The following is an 18,866-nucleotide window of genomic DNA, read 5'->3' as shown; positions in this document are numbered from 1 at the left end:
TTATATATTGTATACCATGTTCACTCGTTTATGTTAAAAATATATTTTATATTAACTTTAAATAATGATATATTAATTTACTAACACCAATTGGTACCAATTACTAACACCAGACTCATATATATATATATGCCGAATGGAATGACCAAGAACATTGTGTTTATCCAAAGCCAATTCTTAACTTAAATTTAGTAATGAAACAGTAATTACATTTTATATAACGAATAAATAAAATAAAAATAATAATATGTATACAATAATTTATATCATACTTTCAATTCCATTCATTTTATATATACACTAAAATCTAGCAATAGTGAAGCTTAACACAAAATAAACCTCAATGCCAGGGGTATAAACCTCAGCCGTAACCTAAGGCCCTTATACGGGGTGGATGACAGTCCTCGGCGCATTCTCTCGGATAACGTTGTTACTAAGAGCTTTAACTAGCGCTTATACCAGGCCGTCAGGAAAACTTACTACAAATAAGGCAATTAAAAACGAATGATATCATTATCAATATAGACTTCGACTAACTATATATTTTACAATTATCTGATCTACTTGAGTAATGAAGTAAATAACAGATAATTTACAGGTTACGTGCTATTAGTTTGCTCTGTCAAAGAAAAAAAAAAGTATTATGGTTAGTTCATTTCTAATTAGATTCCATTTTAGAAATTATCATACTGAAATCGGTTTTATAAAGTAGTCCTCGACACACTTAAATCATTTATCAGCATATTTTCGAACAAATATAAAAGTAAGAGCAGATGGCAGAAGACATCCTTTGATCCTAATTGACTAGTTAAGTAATATCTCGAAGCAAGACTTTGAATTAAAAGAGCCAAAGTACACAAATCTTTAACAATGAAATGTTCTGTCGAAATGTTAAGTGTTCAATGTTGGGTTCATCTGCACAAAAAGGTTACCCAATGTGAATTTTAATTTAATAAGTGTTGCAAAAACTTATTATCATAAGAAAAAAGTTTTAAAACATATTGCCAGTAGACAAAACATCTTCAGCTACTGTCAGAACTGGAAAAAAATCTGCTTCAGACCTACATTAAATACTTTAATAGAACTTTAAAAAAACAAAAATTAAAATTAACCTCAATAGTCACCTTTAAAATATCAAGGAAAGAGAACCTAAAGAAAGAGTTGCACAAAAAGTTGCATCTTAAGCTGTCCAAGAAAATTCAAAATCATCAAGCTCTGATGCTTAGGAATCCCGAAAAAATCTTATATTTATTTTTTTTGTATTTTATATCAAACTCTTCATATCTTTTACGACTTTTTCTCAGCTGTTCAGTTCTAAATTTCTAAAAATGTCATAGATTTTTAAATGTCATAGAAACATTAGTTAAAACAATAGACTGGATTCTCACAAGATTATTTTTTTTATAAAACAAGATAATTCAGAATATGATCCAAATAAGAATCCAACAATATCTAACTAAATAATATATATTACTAAGCACACACATACTTAGCTAATTCTAATCGTAATATAATGAATAATTATGTGGAGTTAAGAAAAATACAGGCAGATATGGTTATTTGGTGAATTAAAATCAGTTAATGGAAATCATAGATGTAAGGAAGTACCATATATATAAGTACCATATATAGGTAAATATTTCTTGATCAGTTTTCTTTATGGTCGATTTATTTATCAGTGGTAAGTGATTGAACAGATACGGTACCATATAGTTTAAGCAACGTTATAAGATATATTATTTCATTTCTTTGTTGGATGATACCAACAATGAAAAAATAATTATTTTAAAAGGTTTTCTCTTTAAATTCGTTATAAACCAATTTATTTTTTATTTACGTATTTGAAGGTTTTAAACTCGCATGGAGTTAAAAGGGGTACAGTAAGTAGGGAAAGCAACCCCTTTCTTTTCAGAAGAAGATGGATAGTATAAGAACTATTTATTATGCACCATCGTTTCGCCCCACTTTGCAAGGCTCTAGTTGAGCAAGTAAACAAAACTTTATGATGTTTATTTTGCTTTATCTGATGTATTATTTTTATACTAATTAATTTATTTATAAGCGAATTTTTTTAAATATTTAATTACTATTTACTATTTATAATTATTAGTATTATCATTATTTTTATTTATAAGTTATTTTATTATTTCCTAGATAAGAGTAATAATTAAGCCCTGCGAAGTGAAGCGAAACATTGGAGTATAATAAATAGTTTTGGTATTATTTGCAGCTAACATTTTTACCAATACTCGGATAATATTCCTTCTATTAATTACATAAGTCGACTAATAATTAATTAATTTTAAAAATATTTTATTTATTTAGGAGAGGAAGCTTTTCACTTTCCGTCTGATCTAGGCCAATTCGCTTTACAGCGCCTAAAGAAGTTTCACTTGAAAACGTGTCTCTATCAATTACCATATTAAATTATGTTCTATTTTTACAGTTATTTGAGATATTAATCTTTATAAGGAAAACTTAAATAAATACAGATTCCTTGATATAGTACCATACAGATACCACGGTCCACAGCGATCGAAACGAGCTATGAATGGATTTGAAGTTTTCCGAACGGGAGTGGCAACCCTGATAATAGTTTGGCGTGGTGGCGCTAAAAGTAGGCGGAAACAATGGACCAGCTGATAGTGTGGGCCTGTAGGCGCCATCCACTTCCGTTTCACTTGCAGCCGAGGTTACACTTGACACAGTATCTTTCATATCCGAATATTCGATAAAATTGAACAGTTAATTATTAAAACTATTTTTTTAAAAATTGAATAATCCCGACATTACAGTACCACATTGAATAAAACACAGCCCAATAATTTTAACAATTATTTTGTGCCATACTCAACAGGGAAAATCATTCCTAAAACTCTACTAATCATCGAATTGATGTTATAAAGTTATGGGTAAATTCTTCTTATCTCTTTTTTAACCATAATTTCATTTATTTTTCCTCACTCCCTTTTTAATGTTTCTGAAGAAAATACAATGCATACACTAGGCAAAAAAACATACGTATACAATAGAACATGTTTTTATGCCCCGTGTATGTATTGTGCATAACCACACCTCCTTAGTTAAGTGGTATGTTGTAAACCTTTATTGAAACAGATAGTTTATGACCATGCCACTTGACCAAATGAGTAAGTTATAATACTCATTCAACACAGATTGCTGTGTTGAATATTTTTTTTTTTGGTGTAACGTTTTCTCAAGGCTGGATCCTTGTGCTGAAGGTATATAGGTAAATAGCCAAAAGCGAACTGACTTGAAATGTTTTCAATTTGATACCTATATCAATCTCCAGAAATAAATACAAAATATAAAATTTATTTATTCTTTTTCGTTTAAGTAAAAAACGTTTAAAATTGTTACTAACCGCCTAAAATATAAAATAACCAAGAAAATGTGGTTCTGCCTCATTTGTTGCAATCATAATCAAAATGATATTAATTTCTCTTAACAGTAATAAAACGTGCACCCTTTTTTTTTTCATATTCTACCCAATTTTATTTTCCAAAATATCACAATAATTATAAATATTGTTAATATAGCTTCCACTGATATGAAGTTGTCATGGCAACGATTATTTATTATACGGTTTAGAATTTCTCCTGATAAAAAATATGTCTAAATAAATTGAATCCACATATGAGTTGAATTATATGTAATTTTTGTTGAAATTACTAAGGATAAATAAATAATTACAATTGTTATTTAAATTAATTAGCATTAATAAGTAATTGTAATTGAGAATCACAATTACAGTGATTTTACAGAATAATTGCAATTACTTCTACACAATTACAGTTATTGTAATTGTATCTCTTTGGAACATTTATCTTAACGCAATTACAGTACAACTGAAACATGTAATTAAATTACTCATGTAATGATTTCTGCTCAACTCTGGTTACTACTTAGTTTCTGTAGGACGTATCATGATGTTACAAAGCCAGAAGCCTGTTTTAATAAACAGTCTAACCAATTCAAAAAGAATTTATCAAATTGGACTGATAGTCCCTGAAATAAGCGCGTTCAAACATATTATTCAGTTTTATATATATTAGAATAGAAGTATAGATAAACACTCTAAATAATGGTCATGTTTGGAAAGAGAATATTATTTTCCGTTATTAGATGAAATACAGGTCATTTTTTAAAACACTAGTGCTTTGAGAGAAATACACATATTAACAGAAACATGCTTAAAGTTCAAGCATACAAAGAACATTTTACTTAATCCATAACATTAAATCCTGCTCAAATTGCATATAAAACAAAAAATATAGTATTCTTGGTAATGATAAAATGTTAACAGGAAATAACAAATGCCCTTAGTTGCGTATAGAACTGACCTTCACAAACTGGTAATCTAAAACCTAGCAGTAAATATTGTTCTATAAGGTTATTAATTTATCTTTCAGATAATAGAATCATAGGTAGTTTAATTAATGAAAGATAACTGGTATAATATGTTGTTAGTTTCAATTATGCTAGGCTAATAACATTAAAAAAATTACTAACATTAAACTTCAGTTTAAGACTACAATGGGAGTCTTGGCCGAAGAAAAAAAAATATTAAACATTAAAAAACTAAAAAAAAATGTGACACATTGACAACTAGGTTACATTGACACATCGACTACCACATTGAAATGAGAAAGAGGCAGGTTAGTCTAACAGGATATTATTTCTTTTTTTAGCGATGACTATCATCAAAAATTTGTGGGTCAGATTGAGCTTCATGAATAAAATTTATAAATTTTTATTATGTATTTTTAAGGAGATATTACATCCCCCTAATGTGTCAATACACAACTACTGAACTTTAATAGCCTAACATTAATGCTGTATAAGTCGTCAATACCTTCTATGGACTGATTTCTTCAGGAACTGTTGAAAAATCTGGTGCGGGGCGCACATCACACAACTTTCACGTACCACCCTGCATACGTTGTAGAGAACGTCCGTACAAAACATACGTTTTGTGTAAATTGAGAGTATTAAATTTATAGCCACTTTGGTGATTTTCGAAAATATTATATAAAAAGACAAGAGAAGATAAATTATTATTGTTTGGGATTCCGACATCAATAAGTTCCGCTTTCTTATTTCGAAGATTTATTATCATTATTATGATATTAAATTTTATTTGCATTTGAATATATTGAAATATTATTCAATCTTAATAAATAGCGAGTATGTTGGTCGATGTACGATGTCAGAATCTCACAAGAGGAGATCATAACACGAAAAAAAGGCAATCCTTCCCGGCTGGATCCACCCGACTAAGACCCCCTCAGGAAGCGACGTTCCTACATCACTTTTCATAACATTTGCTTAAAACGGGAAGAGAAGAATTTAAGATAGTTAAATCAATAACTCGAGAAATATTTAAATGGCGCCTGAAATTGGAAAACGTCGGGATAATAAACACTGATATTTCTAACATTGAAGACTGTTTATTTATTTCTATATTTTGTTTTGTGTTTTTTTTTTTCAAATAAACAAAGTTAATTGATATTGTAGAGATAGGTTTTTTAAAAATTCTGCATAAGACCTGGTTAATATGAAATACCATTTAATTTTCATTGATATGCCGATTTTTATTTAACTCGTTAAAAGCCGTTTTTGGGAAAATCAAAAAAATATGAAAAATCGATTCTATGAAGGTACACTTTACTATTTTGCACTAATAGGTTTTGTTGGACTCATAGGACCTTAGAACATGTGTTTCCGTCGAAAACTTGAATTCAAAAGTTTGGACGATCGCAATACTTTCTTTCTATATATAACTATATAACTGATAGTTTTCACTAAAAACATCGCTGGGTTTTCAAAATGACAAGAATGACAGCAAAGAACTACAAAGTGCTACACTATTATTATTAAAACAAATATTTATAAATATAATGGATGTCGTTTCTAACAACCTCCAAGGGAACAGACATTTTTGATCATTATAGCCGATCGTCATTATAACCAACCGTTTACACATAACGTAAATGTGAAATAGGAATTTTAAAAAAATTAATTTTTGCAACCAAATATTAATAAATTGCTTTATTTGGGTGGTGAGTGCTTTATATGACAATCAGTTCCTATACCCTAGGCTATATTTTAATAAAAATATAGTTGCTATATATGTTAATAAAAATAAATTGGTAAGGCTCTGGGAACATTTGTTACAATATGACTTATTGGTATTATATCCAAGAGCGTAATAAGGAATATTCAGTGTAAATAAGAAATAAGGATTTTTAAAAATCAATTATTGTAACTACTTATTAATGAATTGCTTTATTTGGATGGTGACTGCTTTATATGACAATCAGTCGCAATAATCGTGGTTGCTATATACGTTACTGAAAGTAAATTTATAAGGCTGTGGAAATATTCTTCACTATATGACGTATCGGCATTATATCCAAGGTCGTTGTAAGCAATATTCATTGTAAATTTATAAAGATTTAAAACTATAATACTAATACAAAATGATTTTTGCTAAATATCGGACTGCGAAAATGGAAGTAACTTCTAATGAAATTACCTACGGGCAGCTTTCCAAAGGCAGTTCTATGCTCTAAGGTAACGAGGCCATTTTCTTTTTAGGACCTGATTCAAGGTAATTAAATAAAGAGAAAGATTAGAAACTAAGGAGATAGCCTGGGGATGGAAAAATTTAAATATTTTTATATTTTATGTTTCATATCTTTAACATTTAACTAAAAAATTTAACTTTAAGTTTAAAAATATTTCAAACAGTTTCATTGCATATTGAAAAACATTTTTACTAACTAATAGGTGATCTATAATGATGTATTCTTCATTTACATTTTTGAGTGAAACGGAGGTTTAACATAATATAAACATCTTTTAAATTAATCCGATTTTTCAGTTATGGGAATGTTGCATTAAGGGAGCGATATTATAAAATATTAAATTAAAATGAACTACTATAATTTACAAACAGCTGAGGATGCGTCTAATTAATATAAATCAACAGTTTTTATCCTAGAGCATATCATTGCAAAAAAAAACGAGCACGTGGAATATATTGTTGCTTAAGAATCTCAAAAATATATAAGTTCAAGATCATTATTTATCCCTCAACGTCAAAAATAACTTGTATATTGTTTCAAAAGAGACAAGTCAGGTGTTGTATAATTTGTATTTGTCCACAGAAAGCTGGCGATCGCTTGCTTAACGTTTTCGAAGCGACCATCCGACAAGAACTAGATGATCCGTTATATAACCAGCACGGATCATGGGGCTTTCGAATAATCCATTTACTCGCGTATTAGTTCGAAGGCAGGAGTATGATATCAGTACTAAAGGAAATATTAAAAGTTCAACGATCTATAACCGACATAATAAAACAGCGTTTTTTTTTTGTTTTTTTTACCAAAGTTTCTTATCATCAAGATTGACATATTGCAATTACGTATATAGATAGGAATTTGTCTATCTTCGATAAATATACAATTTTTATCTTTCTGCAAGTATGAAATGCTTTCTTTATTACTCAAATACATAAAAAAGCTATTATATTAAAATAAATACTTGGAATTCCACGGTTGACTTTAATATTTATTGGTCTTCCGAATTTTAGTGCTGTACAGATCATCTTAAATATGGCATACGCACTAAAACAACTGTTAATGTCGTATTTATAATATGAAGTACTTAATATATGTTAGAATCATTATAACTTTAAATCAAGTAATGCCTTTCCATATCTCTGTTTAAAAAAAAGCTTTTTCACTGCTTAACTGAAAAAAATATCATATCCAATCTAACCAATTATGGAAAAAAAAAGTAACGTTTCATAATAACCTAGTAACGTTCACTAGAGTTATCAAAACTAGCTAATTTTTTTTTTCGTTTGGCTTTACAGAACTTGTTTTATTTAGTAATTAGTTTTACTAAATCATCCAAAAAAACTACAAAGATTTGTTCATCCATTACTTGAACTTCAGAGATAAATCATTTCAATCTGAATTTCAAATACTTATTTATTTTCGTTATAAAAAATTCTTTAATTTAGAAATAAATGCTAATGGATCGAAACTAAAATATTTAATTAGTTTCATGCCAAAGTCCTAAGAAATGTAAATACTTTTATCATGCATTATTTTTATTTAACTTATTTTGTACAATAAACGCATCCAGTTCAGTAACGTGGTTAGATAAAAAACAAATAATAATAAAGAAAAAATAAAGTTCCAGAAAATAAATGAAAAAAAAAATTTATCTCATATTCGAAGATTTATGACAAAAATGAATAGAGTCATATAGCATATCTCTTAAGTGGTTTTTCAACTTCTAAAATGAGCAAAAACATTCATGACAGTGCTTAAAGGTAAAATTAAAAATCGCAATAATCATTTGTTCATCATAATCAATTGTACATTCGCATCATAAGCGGGTTGACTGGAATATCCTAAGAAATTACGTACGACGACCGAAGAAAGACCTACTTTAAATATAACTTTAGTTAGAATCAAGGAACTTTGATTATTTTACAACTATTACCTTTTTTTTTTTGTCCTCAAGCTCAGGACATGAAAACTACTTTTGTTTTTGTTACATTAATAAACTTCCTTTACTTTAAGTGATCCAGGATGAAGAATCGCGTTCTATAAAAAGAGTGAATTTAACACTTTTCGAGAAATTGTTTTTTTCTTTTTTATTCCATAATTTATTATTATTAGAAGATACCTTTCATGTTATAGGATTTTTTTTTTTGGCTGCCTTTTTATTTATTTTTTGCATTTGATTTTTCTAATTTTTATTTAAAACTTTATATACGTAAATAAACATTAATTAACTTTCTTGTATCTTATCTTTTTTCTATTTTATCTTATAAAACGTTTGTTACTTTAATGATTTATAACATGATAGATGGTTTAATTTTATGTGTTTCCTTTTTATTTATAGCATTAAATACACAGTATTATTAGATGTCCATAATAATCATTTAAACGTTTTACTTACATAAATATTATTTTCTTTTTGTCAATTAGATTATCACATTTTTTGTTTCAAATTATTATAATCAGAGATATTTTATTATACTTAAGGGAGCTGTCGCAGAATAATTAAAGAATATTATTACTATGTCTGGAATAATAATTATTATTATTACCTACATACAACGGTCCAACGAACTGCAGCTTATGACAGATCCTTTTTTATCAGATCCTCTTCCTTATGGTATTCCATTCCTACTTACATCCGTCGCTCCAGTACCCTTCCCAGCTTCAAATTCCGCTTATTCTATTATTTCCTATCTAATCCGTTCCGATTGAATTAAAATATTACACTCACGAAAAATGTTCTCTTTGAGTTGTTGATATGATGTTTATTTTTTTTATTTTTAAAGACTTATAAATTACTTTATTATGATAGTAATTTTTTCTATGTATTAATTAATTTGTACTTGTATTTGATGCTCTAAGGCTCTAAAGCCCAATTACTATTCTTGTATAGTTATTCTAAGGGGATATGTCCCAGAATAAATATATATTTTTTTATTCATTAATATTTATACACTTGCACGCAACCTTTCCTATTAGTTTAAAAAAAAAATTAAGATTATTAAGGAGGTGGAGCACATATGATATCAGGTATTGCACGATTGGCCTGAAAGGTGTAGGGTTCAGGGTCAGTATCAATGAAATCGTTTCTTATAGGCGGGCCCCTTCCACACAAGGAAGCAGAACCTGACCATCGGAGCTGCTGTTAGGTATCATTTCACTCCAGAATCAAGGAACAGACCCGCCCTGGACTTCCACTTGACATTTGGCATGCGTTATCTCCAATAAGGATCGGCCTTAGCAGGTGCATTGACGTCATCCTTCCCTGCACCGTTAGTTCCGAAGACCTCCAGAGACGCGGGATGAATCCATCGTTCCTTTATGATCGTTCACCCCCGCCTTATAGGCGGTGAGGAAACCGTCAGGCACGTGCATCCGCCTCCGTATTGGGATCTAATGATTCGTCCAAGGAATACATATCGCTTGGTCGGTTGGGTTAGGACAAAGCGTGGCCGCTACTTCAGTGGGCATTCGATGGCCACATGAAAAATATTAAAAATGAACCTACTTTAGTCCTCAGCACTTCATGGAATACGTATTTGAATAGATGTCAATGAATTTGTACTACCGAATTATATTTTTCAAAGGACTAAACTTAACTCTTCTCACTTCTTAAAAGCGTCATTATAATGGAAAGTTTCAAGACTTTTTTCCTTTAAATAATATTCATAGCACATAAAATAATAAAAATGTAATATTTGGACCATCTTTACCCGAAAGGAAGGGAGATCTTGGAGATCGATACATTATAAGTTCAATGTTTCAGTATACGATTTATAGTAATCAATTAAGTATAAAATGTTGAATATTTGATTGGGTTAAAAACTCCGATTAACGTAAAAAATTTGAGTTAAAATTTTTTAATGGGGCTGTGTTAGAGAAGAGACATTTGGGGATCTCAACTTTTTCTACCTTGGTATCTTTTCACGGGTATGTAATCATTGATGTAGCTATGAAATCATATTTTATTTTTTTGCCAAACAGAAATATGAGGGATATGAGGGATTTCTACTGCTCACTTTTTTTCGTTCTGGTAGGGATATAATATTAAAATTATAGAGCTTGTGGAAGTTCGACCTGGATGTTTAATTGTGTAATTTTTCCATTCAAATTTAACTAATATTTTGCAAATATTCTTAAGTTTTTCTCAGATTTACACGATTGCACCAGCTGCGTGTAATTTTTACTCTACCTAATTAAGTAGTACAATTAAATAAGAAATTCAGAATTTAAAATTTTTCCCGAATCCTGAAATCCTTTTAATGCTTTATTTATAAATAATAACTCGTATAATAGGATAGTATCATTATTAGCGTTCTTAATAATAAATTTGATAATTAGTAGTTCTTAACCTTTTGGAACTACATGTATTTATGAAAAAGCTTTTTTTTGTTGTAGTTTACTAAACGTTTATTATACTAAATCGTCTCAGACCAAGGCAGTATTTCTTTATATGACATTTGCTCAATTGATTAGTTCCATAGATATGTGAAAAATCAATAATATTTCCCCCATTCGCATTTACAACAAAGGTGTCCTCGGTTTTCTTATCCCGTGAGAGGAATACAAAATACCACTTCTACCATATGCGTCTGCTCATTTCAGAAAAATATTGTTTCCTGGTTTGGTTTCTTCAAACATTACCTTCAACTAATGGGCAATGTCATTTGCTTCCGCAATAGTTTATTGGCGGTTGGAGTAAGAAAATAGCGGTTATTATGTTGTTTTTTCAACATGTATCAGTATGATATCTAGAAAATTGAATCAAGCATAATCAAAGTAAAAAGTTCCATTTTATATTAGTTTTTAAAAACTATATATTCTTCTTAATAAAATTAATTAAATTATAGATTAGTAGGATTGGGTTATAAGTAATTATTTAAAGGTTGTTAGTTTGTGTGCCGGCAGGATTTATACAAATGGGTTTATTAAGTATCGATTTTGTGATTCATAAACCAATAGACTGGAAGGAAGACCTCTTCCAGTAAAAATGTACCACTTATCATAGTTTCATACAGACACTTTTCTTTTTCAACTAAATGCTAAATTGGATTTAAATTAAATTATGTTTACATCAATCACAGTATATATTTATTACTTTTTCAAATATTTATTTTTTACATATATTAATTATATGTATTTTAATATTTAAATTGCATATTATTTTTGTACCAGAATACTTTATATTTCAATATGTACATATTGACTTACTTTAATTATTTTATTTAAAATTTGTTTTTTAATATTTTAATTTTATCTCATATTTGTCAAAGAGGGAAAAAGGTGTATTGAGTAAACGAAGAAAAATATATTTTGATATATAGGTAATAATCAGAAATAATCTGAAAAAAATTAAGAATAATAAAAAAAAAGTTAAAAAAGGATAGGAGAAAATAAAAATAGAGAAAAGAAAAAGATGAAAGAACAAAAAAAAATCATGTATTACCATTATGCATTTTATATTTATTGTATTATGCCTATATATTATTATAATTAAAGTAAAATAGGTTAACTAATTATAAGTATGCCGTTGCGCAGCACAACTTTTTGAGCCAAATGTTTCTCTTTCCAAAAATAAAAGAATATTTCCAGTTTTTCATAATATTATTTTTGCAGCTCCAGAAAGAATATAATATCGAGAGAAAAATAAATACTAGAAAAATCCGAAAAATTTGCAGAGAGGTATCAATTGTTAAGAATTGCAAAAAAAAATAAATAAAAAAAAATGCAATGTTATTCAATATGAGAATAATAAAAGTGACCACTATACATTGCCATGTAAAGGCAAGGTTGCTGCAGTCTGCGACCTTTGTATGGGCTTGAATATATAAATAAATTTTCATAAACAAATAACTCAGAGGGAAAAAACAAAACTGAACTTGTGTTAAGCTATTATTACATATTTTTTTTAAACTATAAAAAACAAAATGATAAGGATGTCTAGAGGAAATAATGGATTGTTGGGTTGTCTTTTTTAGTGAATACTTAATCAAGCCAGGTTTTGTAATATTCAACATAATGTTATTTACTATTAGAATGTATTCTACTTCAAACAGTATTTTAATTTAGATTCAAAAACGTCAAATAACTTTACGCTGAAGTTTTATATGTAAATTAACTTCTTTGTAAAAGAACATTTAGTATTAAGTAACATTTTATTCTATGTGTAATCTAATAAACAGATGATTAACTTCACGGATCTTATATTGATTTAATCAAACAGTAAAGATAAGTAATAAGTCTGATTTCAGTCATCAAAAATATTTTTTTACGCGAATCTAAAATGTGAAGTATAATAAAGATGGTTAATAACAGAAAAACATGGGTAATTTGTAAATGAATTCACAAAGATTACAACAACATTAATAATGTTGTAATGTTATCAACAATATTATTTTTTTGAGTTTTTTGTAATCATATATTTGAAAATAAATGTTAATATTCTAAATGAATTGAATTGAATAAAAATTAGCTAATATTATTTTATTTATTTAATTATGTTTTGAATATTAAAGAAATGTTTTTTTAAAACTAAGACCAATAATTTTTTTTTTAAATTTATTTACTTAATGTAATTTACAACTGTACAAATAATAAATAAAATAAGTTAATCTGTTGAATGTTTCATTTACACTTGAAAATCTTCCGTTGGTAGTAGTTCAGGGATTAACTTAAATTAGAAGGTCCCGTGGCCATCTTCTTTTTAGACGCCTCGGAGGATTATCAGGGATTGTTAAGGATGAGCGATTAAGAACTAAATGGGTCAGGATGGGTAAAGAGTTAGGAATGAAAAGACGCATATCTGTTTTGGGCCAAATCTGCAATGAATGGGATGTTAAGGTCTTTGTAGATGAGTTTATTTATAATGTAATAAGGAGCATAAAGATTTTTACATAAGATTTTGGATGCGGGAGGAATTAGATGGTTTAGTAGAGCCCCAGAGCTCAATTCCATATGTCCATATTGGTCTGATTATCGTAGTATATTATTATTTTTTGAAGTGAAAACCAATAAAATTTAACTTTATTGTTTTAATAACACTTGTATTTTGATAATACGATTCATATAATACTAAAAAGAAATCGAAAGGTAATAAGGTCATATTAAGATTTCTGTTTTGAGGTCTCGAAACTTATTAGTACTTTGTATTGCTACTCAATTATCCTTCTGCTTATCTTAAATGGATAGTTTTTAAAAGCAGCAGTTAAATCTGTGATTGTAGGTTATATATAAATCAACTGCTAAACAGGCATAAAAAAAATTCTAATTAATAATTAGCAAAGATGGACTATGGTTGAATTGGTGTAATAATATAAACAGAATAAAAAAATAATTAATAGTAAAAAGTATATATGATAATTTGAGGCAATATTTTCTGTTTATCTCTTTTTAATTAGATTTAAATAAAACAAATATAAACATAGTTTCGTCTAGTAAAAATAAATATTTAAAGGATATTTAATTATTCTTACTAAATTGAGCCCTGATTAGTGAATTGCTAATTTGATGAAGGGCTTTAATAAAATCAATGTTAAAAAGTTAAAATTGCTTGAAATAATAAATATTTCATATATTGATCGATATACTCAAATATACTAAATATTTAAAATTTATTTCAGTATTACATATCGATACCAAACATTTGTATATATATTCCAAGGGCATTTAATCGAAATATCTATATTTAATTTATAGAAAGACTAATAAATTATAGAAAAAGTTATAAGACTGCACATTTAAATTTTAGTTTGGTATTGTTTACCATTATAAATATCCAAACTTCTTGTCAATATCGGTATAAACATTTGGCAACGATATTTGCACATTATTTTAATCTAAACATTGACAATCAATTTGTAAAAGATTAAAAAAATCTAAGGGAAGGTTTTGAAACTCAACATATAAATTTTATTTTGATGTTTAACATCGATATCGATACTTAACTTACTTATCAATACGGAAATGAAACTTAACGATCTTCACAGAATAATTAATAAAAATATCAATAATTCATTTGCGAAAGACTACAGAATCTTAGGTAATGTTTTAAAACTCAATATTTATATTTTATTTTTTATATTATATGTCGAAATAGATACTGGAGTCACTTATCAATATCGATATCAAACGTTGGAAACAATATTCAAAAAATATTGAATTGAAATTTCGATTCTATATTATAATATAGTAGCAACTTTTGACATCGATACTAAAAAGGAGGTCCATTATTGATATCGATATGAAATATAAAAATAAAATGTAAATGTTTTATTGTTAAAATTACTTTAAACTTCTGTAGTCTTTAACTAATGATATTCCGACATTTCGATTAAATATTTTTGGAATATCGTTAATAAAGTTTGATATCGACATTAATCAGAAATAACTGTAAATATTAATTGAAATATCGAATTTGTTTACGCTTGGATATCGATATTTGAATTTGATATTAGTGAAACATTGATATGAATTGACGATATCTATTCGGAATATCAAAATAAAATTTAATAATTTTATTATAAAATTATCCTTAACATTTAGAAGTCTTTTACTAACAAAATATTGATATTTTATTTAAATACCATTGGAATATCATTGCTAAAGTTTGATATCGATATTAATAAGAAAAAAAATTCGAACTTGTCCACCATTTAGGATATCGATATTTTGCATAAATATTATCGATATCAATAAACTATATCGGAATAAACTTAATAATTTCCTAAAATATCAAAAATCATTTAATATTGAGGATGACGATATTTATATTCGATTACAATGCCTTTTATTATGTAATTATAGAACATGAGAGGCAAAATGTCGATAGTTCTATAATCGATATCAAAATCTCACTTCCGACCCCAGGAGTGATCCACAGCTCATGTAACTAAAAATAAATTTCCTTCCAGCTAATGTGTAATAAAAAATTATTTTAAATATTTTAGTAAAAATATACCTCTAATAATCTTGAAACCCTTAATTGATTTCAACAAATACCGAACAAGATAACTAAAATATTACATCAGTTTATAAATCCGACAATAACAAGAAAAAAATAGCCCCAAGAGAGTAATCGCAGGCCAATGGAGCGTACTGCTTTGCATAATGCCATAAGGAAAGCCTCTGTATCAAATTACTATTTTAACGAGCTGACGGAATCTTATTAAACTCTTTTGGGCCTCCAAGGCACTGCCAAATCTAAAACTTTCATTCATTTCTCGATCAAAATTAATTTTTAACTTAAAATACATAGAAATATTTTTTATAACTTATAATTACTAGGATTTGCTGTATTAGAATAGCTGACAATGTGACAGTTTCAAGCAACAGTTTAAATCACCAAAAGATAACTAGCTAACTCACAAAGAGAGCCATAGAACTGAATCCAATATAAAATACTTACAAAAGTATAAAGTTTTCGACAAATGTTTCGGAGATAAATTAAGATCTTGGTATACAATTTGATAGCTATAAAAAAAAAAATGGTGAAATGGAAATTATTACATAGGAATGGCCAGTAGAACAGCAAGAAGATCTTAAACTTTATAATCATTCTTTATTCGCCGGCAATAATTACTTTTCAACAATTAATTGAGGGGATGTACATCAAGTTTAGTTTGTTGAAAGAAAATGAATGTTTTGTAAATATACTTAAGTGATTTATGTATATTATACGCCAAGCCTGAAGTAATATCTCGTAGGGAGTGTTAACAGTAAATGATATTTGAAAATAAATTATGTATTCAATGAATCAATTTTTTAACTACCAATTGAAGGGTCTCTGTTTAAACTCCCACCCAACAGCCTTGATGAAGACCGAAACTTATGTAGGTCGAAACGTCGGCAGAAAATAAATAAATACTTATTACTATTTTTCTTCCTTCTTGGCCGCAGCTATGGTCATCTCCTTCAAATTATCTTAGGCTAATCATCTATATATGTAATTTTTTTTTTAGAATTTAATTTGGGTACTCACCAGCAGCTAGTTTGGCCGTGTAGTCTGGATTTTCCAGGATATAGTCCAGCCCTATCCTCGACTCCATGACTTCTCTCCTCACCTCATTTGTCTGTAACATAAAGTCAAATATTAAGGTTTAACATATCAAAAATAAATATACATATGTATGTTATTATGATATAATACTATTGTTACACTAAATCATAAAAAAAACGGAACTTAATCATAAACTTTGTTAATTGTTCAATAATAAATAAAAATATAGTCTATTAAATATAAAAATATTGTTTAGTTTTATATTCATTAATTCTTAGAAGTCATACTAGTAAATCTTTCTATATGAACTAATATATTTTTTATGCAACGATTTAATGTTCCTTATTATTTCCAAATGATTTAGTTCACATTACTACTAACTTTTTTTTCTAATTTTCATTAACAAAGCATTAATATTGAAGCAGTATAAACTTAGCTGTAACAATATCATGTAAATATTTTCATTTCTCATTAGTAATGATGGTCAAATGTTGATAGGTCAAATGTAGAAGCAAATATTTTCCGATGTACTGGATAAGTTTTTTGCCCTATTTTTGGCGAAAAATAAACTAATGTATAAATCAATTGGTCAACTAAAAACTTAAAAATTTCTTTCTTATTCTTACATTGTTCAACTAGATTAGTTTTATAAATTTCAAAAATGTGCCTCCATACTTAACGAAATATAGACTTGATTATTTTTTGCTTCTAATTTTTTATTTTGCTAAGTAAGAATTATATACACCCCCTGATTGAAGAATTCATTACTCCAACCAGATACACTATCGCCGCCATTCGAAAATCACAACCCTCTAATTTCATATGTCATTATGAAATGTTCGAAATTATGATTAAAAAGGCCCAGTCATCTAGTGGCTTACTTTTTAGGCCTTGGAGGTTCTTATATTTATCACGGTGTTCCGTTTAGTTTAACCAGCAACAACTTCCAGGAAACGCAACTTCGTTGGCTAAGCCTTCACCGAATAGTTTGTTAGTCGTGAAATACCGAGTAATTAAATTAAAGTAAGTGGTACACGTTATTTTAAGAACTGTTATTATTATCATAAATACTCTTCAGGCTTTACTAATTGTATTTGAACATATAATTTTCCATCACTAATTATCTTGAATCCGAGATATTTTAAGTTACCTTATGGACCTATACCTATACCTAAGACCTCATGGACAATCGTCAAAACATAATTTAAGGTTATCTGTTATAAATAAGTTACACATAAACATTTATGGAAGGAAGAATTAACAGGCATATAAATCATTTGAAATATGCAACAGTTATTTAAGTGGCTGTAAAAAAAGATTACTTAAGATTAAAAGCAATTTTAATTGAAATTTAAAAGGATTTAATTTACGACTGATAAAATCAATTAAAATTCAAGAAAAATAAACTCAGTCCCAACGTTGGGATCAAATAAAGCCTTGAGTAAAAATAAAAGTAAAAAATGGAAAGAGATAACGAAGCAACCAGTTAGAAAGCAATCATTATTGCATCGTGTATTTTTAGAAACAAACGACTTAGACTTCTTCAAAGGGTGGATCGGACTTCCACAAAAGAAGTCGAATTTTCTTTGTGGCACAGGCAACTTTGTAGAAGGAATTAATTTTTTAACAAATTTGACCAGACATAATTTGGAAATTAACATATATATTCATTATTCTGTCTGGGGTTTGCTATGATAGGTATTACTTGGTAATAATTTAGTATACAGTGTTTAATTACTTAATTAGTATATTTAGTATTTAATTACTTAATATAATTAATATTAATATGTCATAGCCAAATCATAAACATTCTCTAAAAATACGATTCAGATATTGCCAATTTTACATTTTTAAAGTAGATGTAGATTTTTGATTTTTTTTTTGCGTATAAATGACGTCATTATCACGTAACACCGTGTGATATCTAAAAAAAATAAGCAATATCAATTAACCTGTCTACAATTTTATTTCACCATAAAAAAAACCTTCAGAGAATCAAAAACAATTAGATCATTGCATGGATTCCCATGATTAAATATAATACAGAGATTTTCATTGTCTCTTTAATATTTAAAACGATTTACCTTTACACGTGTTGTAGATACAACTGATTGTGAGTTTATGATTGTGAAATGAAAATTTTATTTATTTGCTTAATAATACTTACCTGTAGTAATTATGGTAAACCGTGAACTAAAATTACCTATATACGTACAAACGTATTATTATTTATTTTTCCTAACCTCCTTTAATGTATATATATA

At 27.8% G+C, this 18,866-nt stretch overlaps 1 protein-coding gene across 1 annotated transcript in view; it reads right to left on the bottom strand.

The window, feature by feature from the left end:
* form3 (formin 3) overlaps positions 1-18,866 on the bottom strand; it is a 527,238-nt gene that overhangs the window by 365,557 nt on the left and 142,815 nt on the right. The window contains 1 exon segment of the mRNA XM_067050567.1: positions 16,585-16,675. Within this exon segment, the coding sequence (XP_066906668.1) occupies positions 16,585-16,651 (67 nt within the window). The 5' untranslated portion in view covers positions 16,652-16,675.

Source organism: Halyomorpha halys, unplaced genomic scaffold (assembly GCF_000696795.3).
Source record: "Halyomorpha halys isolate HHAL.00 unplaced genomic scaffold, Hhal_1.1 Scaffold898.1, whole genome shotgun sequence".
Lineage (NCBI taxonomy): Eukaryota > Metazoa > Arthropoda > Insecta > Hemiptera > Pentatomidae > Halyomorpha > Halyomorpha halys.
The sequence above is the reverse complement of the archived record's forward strand: the minus strand, read 5'-3'. Positions and strand labels throughout refer to the sequence as shown.